Source organism: Limulus polyphemus, unplaced genomic scaffold (genome assembly GCF_000517525.1).
Source record: "Limulus polyphemus unplaced genomic scaffold, Limulus_polyphemus-2.1.2 Scaffold4172, whole genome shotgun sequence".
In the NCBI taxonomy this organism is placed as follows: Eukaryota; Metazoa; Arthropoda; class Merostomata; order Xiphosura; family Limulidae; genus Limulus; species Limulus polyphemus.
This window is the reverse complement of record NW_013669782.1, coordinates 48,372-52,510: the sequence shown is the minus strand read 5'-3', so window position 1 is coordinate 52,510 and position 4,139 is coordinate 48,372. Positions and strand designations below refer to the sequence as shown.

At 34.7% G+C, this 4,139-nt stretch overlaps 1 protein-coding gene across 1 annotated transcript in view; it reads right to left on the bottom strand.

The window, feature by feature from the left end:
• LOC106470708 overlaps positions 1 to 870 on the bottom strand; it is a 38,506-nt gene extending 37,636 nt beyond the window's left edge. The window contains exon 1 of the mRNA XM_022399342.1: positions 723 to 870. Within this exon, the coding sequence (XP_022255050.1) occupies positions 723 to 822 (100 nt within the window). The 5' untranslated portion in view covers positions 823 to 870. The remainder of the gene's footprint in view (positions 1 to 722) is intronic.
• Positions 871 to 4,139: the final 3,269 nt, after the last annotated feature.

Below are 4,139 nucleotides of genomic sequence, written 5' to 3'. Positions count from 1 at the left end.
AGTTTTACATATTTCTGAGATAGTGACTCCTACAGAATATATAAATATATATATTAAGATAGTTTTACATATTTCTGAGATAGTGACTCCTACAGAATATATATATATTAAGACAGTTTTACACTTCTTCGAGCTAGTGACTCCTACAGAATATATATATTAAGATAGTTTTACATATTTCTGAGCTAGTGACTCATACAGAATATATATATATATTAAAACAGTTTTACATCTCTTTAAGTCAGTGACTCATACAGAATATATATATATATTAAGATAGTTTTACATATTTGTGAGCTAGTGACTCATACAGAATATATATATATTAAGATAGTTTTACATATTTCTGAGATAGTGACTCCTACAGAATATATATATATTAAGACAGTTTTACACCTCTTTGAGCTAGTGACTCCTACAGAATATATATATTAAGACAGTTTTACACCTCTTTGAGCTAGTGACTCCTACAGAATATATATATTAAAACAGTTTTACGTCTTTTCGAACTAACGACTCCTACAGAATATATTAAGACAGTTTTACGTCTTTATAACCATGATATTCCTTGTACCTAGTTAGCTAAAATAGTAAATTATGACGTAAATAATCCAATGCACCTCTTAAAAAGTACTGTCTTTCCACCCTCCAAGGTCTCACACATTTTATCCCGCGTTCTTGCTGAACTGAAAACAAAGGTTACGACAAGTTATAAGACTCACCATTTATTACGATTTCATCCCTCAAAACAAATTCAGCAAGAGAAACTTGGATTGCATAAAACAGGGTTAAAACTTCGAGAAAACTTTTCACAGCTTTCATGTTTCTGTATCTGTAACATACATAGAATGTACCTCTGGTCCAACAAGCCCTCTTTTGTCAGCTCGTGAACTGTCCCGCCCGTTTTTACTCAGTGATAACTGTGATAAGGATTATGTAATACTTTATGTGAATGGAAAATGAAACCATTTAGTTGATTCTGCTGTCCTGTCGTTATGAAACACGTGTGAAAGTACAAATTCTTATATATATACTGTGCATTGCTCCTTTATTTTCGTTACTCAATTCCTGTTGCCACCAAAACGCAAGAGTGGAGGTTAAATTCCATTTTCTGATAAGGAACGATTAGCCCAAGACTTGAAGGTGGGTGCTGTTGACTAGTTGCCTTCTCTCTTGTCTATCAGTTGAAAATTAGAGGTGTCTATGTACAGCTAACTCTTGTGTTTGTTTGTAATTAAGCACAAGGCTACACAATGGGGTATCTGTGCTCTGCCCACCACGGGTATCGAAACCCAGATGCTAGCGTTGTAAGTCCGCAGACATACCGCTGTGCCACTGGGGGGGGGCAACCCTTGTGTAACGTTGCACGCAATTTTATATAAATTTCAATAATTATCTAATAACTTCTACCATAAGAGTTTTTAAAAATATTTACAATAATAATTAATAATAAAGAGTCTCAAAGAGTCTCAATTACGAGTAGCAAGCAAACTACAAGAAGATTCTACGGCCACTCTACTTTAGGTCATTAGTTGGAAAACCATGATGTTAGCGACTTTTTCGGCCGTTATCCCAAAAACACCTGACGAAATTACTAATCTGGATTAAACCTGCACGAAGGAGAAAACTCTCTGACAAGCAAATACGTATTTGGTGCACTTATTCGAGTCAAATAAATCACTACAGAGATAACATATGTCTAGTTATATCTTGAGTTTCAAAATGGAACAGCTTGCACTCTTGAAATATAGCTCTTATTTTTCTTTATTATGTGCTTATTACTGGTCTCAGCCGTTATTAAAGATAAGAACAGATGTGTCGCAAAGAATTGTACTTTTTATCTTATCACAAGATAACTCTATCTTTTATCCAAAACAAATTTATGGTTTAAAACACTATAAAATGCCAACACATATTTCGTTTTAAATAAGTGTTGCTTACAAGTTTCAACTGTTATTTCGAATCAAAGCATTTTCTTTTTAGAACGAGCAGATAGAAATACAAATATTTTTGAACATTTTAAATCGACAAGATCTTTAATGCGCCCCCTACCGATGATTTCTCATGAGCGAGTAGAATGACTTAACAATATCCAAAGGCCTTCTCTTACGAAGAAGGATGGTCAAAATTAGTCGGCTATTGATTATTTATTAGTTAAATAGTTCGATATAAATGTAATCCAGAATAAGTATTTTTCGTTTATTGACAAATTGAAAGGACTGTGGTAAAAACATTTGCAGTTTGCATGACTTTTATCACAAATTTTAGCCTTTTTGGTTTCTTATGCTACGCCAGTTTTTGACGTGTAGACCGTAGCTTTTCCAGTTTACTTTTATTTCAACAGATGACGATTAAACGTATAAGAAGAACCAAGAGTTCGTGAATTGTGACTGGTCAATTTTTAAGTTTTGTGATGTCAAAGCAAAACAAGTAATTTTGTTGGTAAAAATATGAATGTTATTTTTATCGGTTAATTTACTACAATATTGCATTGTTATCATGGTGTGTTGTCTTTTTGACAAACGAAAAACCAGACTTATTAAAAAGTACACTAATTGTAATAAATCGTCGTATTGTATCAACAACAAAAGAAAAGGTCAACCGATGGAACTAGCTTCCGGTAAAATAAGAGGTCAATCGATAGAACTAGCTTCTGTTAAAATAAAGGGTCAACCGATAGAGCTAGCTTCCGGTAAAATAAAAGGTCAACCGATAGAACTAGCTTCCGGTAAAGTAAAAGGTCAACCGATAGAGCTAGTTTCCGGTAAAATAAAAGGCCAACCGATAGAGCTAGCTTCCGGTAAAATAAAAGGTCAACCGATAGAACTAGCTTCCTGTAAAATAAAAGGTCAACCGATAGAGCTAGCTTCCGGTAAAATAAAAGATCAACCAATGGAACTAGCTTCCGGTAAAATAAAAGGTCAACCGATAGAACTAGCATCCGGTAAAATATTGATTATGTTTTATATAGCTTCTATTTCATTTAATAATATAATTATTACACCAGCTGACTTTTTTATTATTATAGGGAATCTTTATATCTTTCTGATGCAGCTAAGTTTCTGCTGACTATGTTAAAGTCTGAAGGAAATATGTCTAACTTCCTGGAACTGGACTAATTACACAGAATATACATCTCATATTCAGTGCACCCACTCATTCTTTGCTTTTCAATAATCTCTCTTTGTTGTGCAGCGATCATTGGAATAGAGTAAAGCATTACTGACGTAGGTATGACTATTCAAGTTTCCTGTTCCACTTCCTTATCCGATCTCTACGACTGTCTCGAGTACTGGAACTTCCGCCTCAATAGAACACTATTCTTCCAACGAGAGGAGAGCGAAACCGAACCAGTAATATGACGTGATCATTGTTTTATTTTTCTCGTTATGAGACAGAGTGAAGAAGACTCTGTAGCGAAAGGAGACTTTTCTTGAGAAGAGAAAATGATGAAGAAGCCTTGTCTATGGAAGATTCACTTTTAATTATCATTGTGTCTAAACAATGCTGTTAGCTAAACAATCGTGTGTGGCATGGAACAACCGTTGAAATTCTCCTTATCAACACAAATCAATCTACCTGTCTATCTTCATATAGGTTTTGGTTTTGATTTAACATGTAGCTTAGGGTAAATATGAGTGGCTTAAGTACGAGCACGAACCTAATTGTAGGGAAAATAAGCACACGAGACCGCAGCATGGCGATTTTGCCTCCTAAAACGGATCTGGACGGATCTATTTGTTTCTTTATTTTTGATTTACAGGGAAGTATTACAACGTCTCCGTATCCATGGTTAAAAAAAAAGAAGCAATAACAGCCTTATACAACCTAAGCCTTGGCAACACTTCTAGATGTACTCGTACAATAATTGTTTTTTTTTAATATCCAAGAAATGTTTTGTTTTTTTTAATGTTCAATTACCACCTAAAAAAGGTTCACATTTAGGCGCAGTAAGAATGGAAACTTGGTAACGTGGTCCTTCAGTTTCAGTGATTTAGGGGGTCGTCACTAAGTGTCAGAACACAAAGTTGGTCACGTGGTCCTTCAGTTTGAGCAGTGTCAGTGATTTAGGGGGTCGTCACTAAGTGTCAGAACACAAATTTGGTCACGTGGTCCTTCAGTTTGAGCAGTTTCAGTGA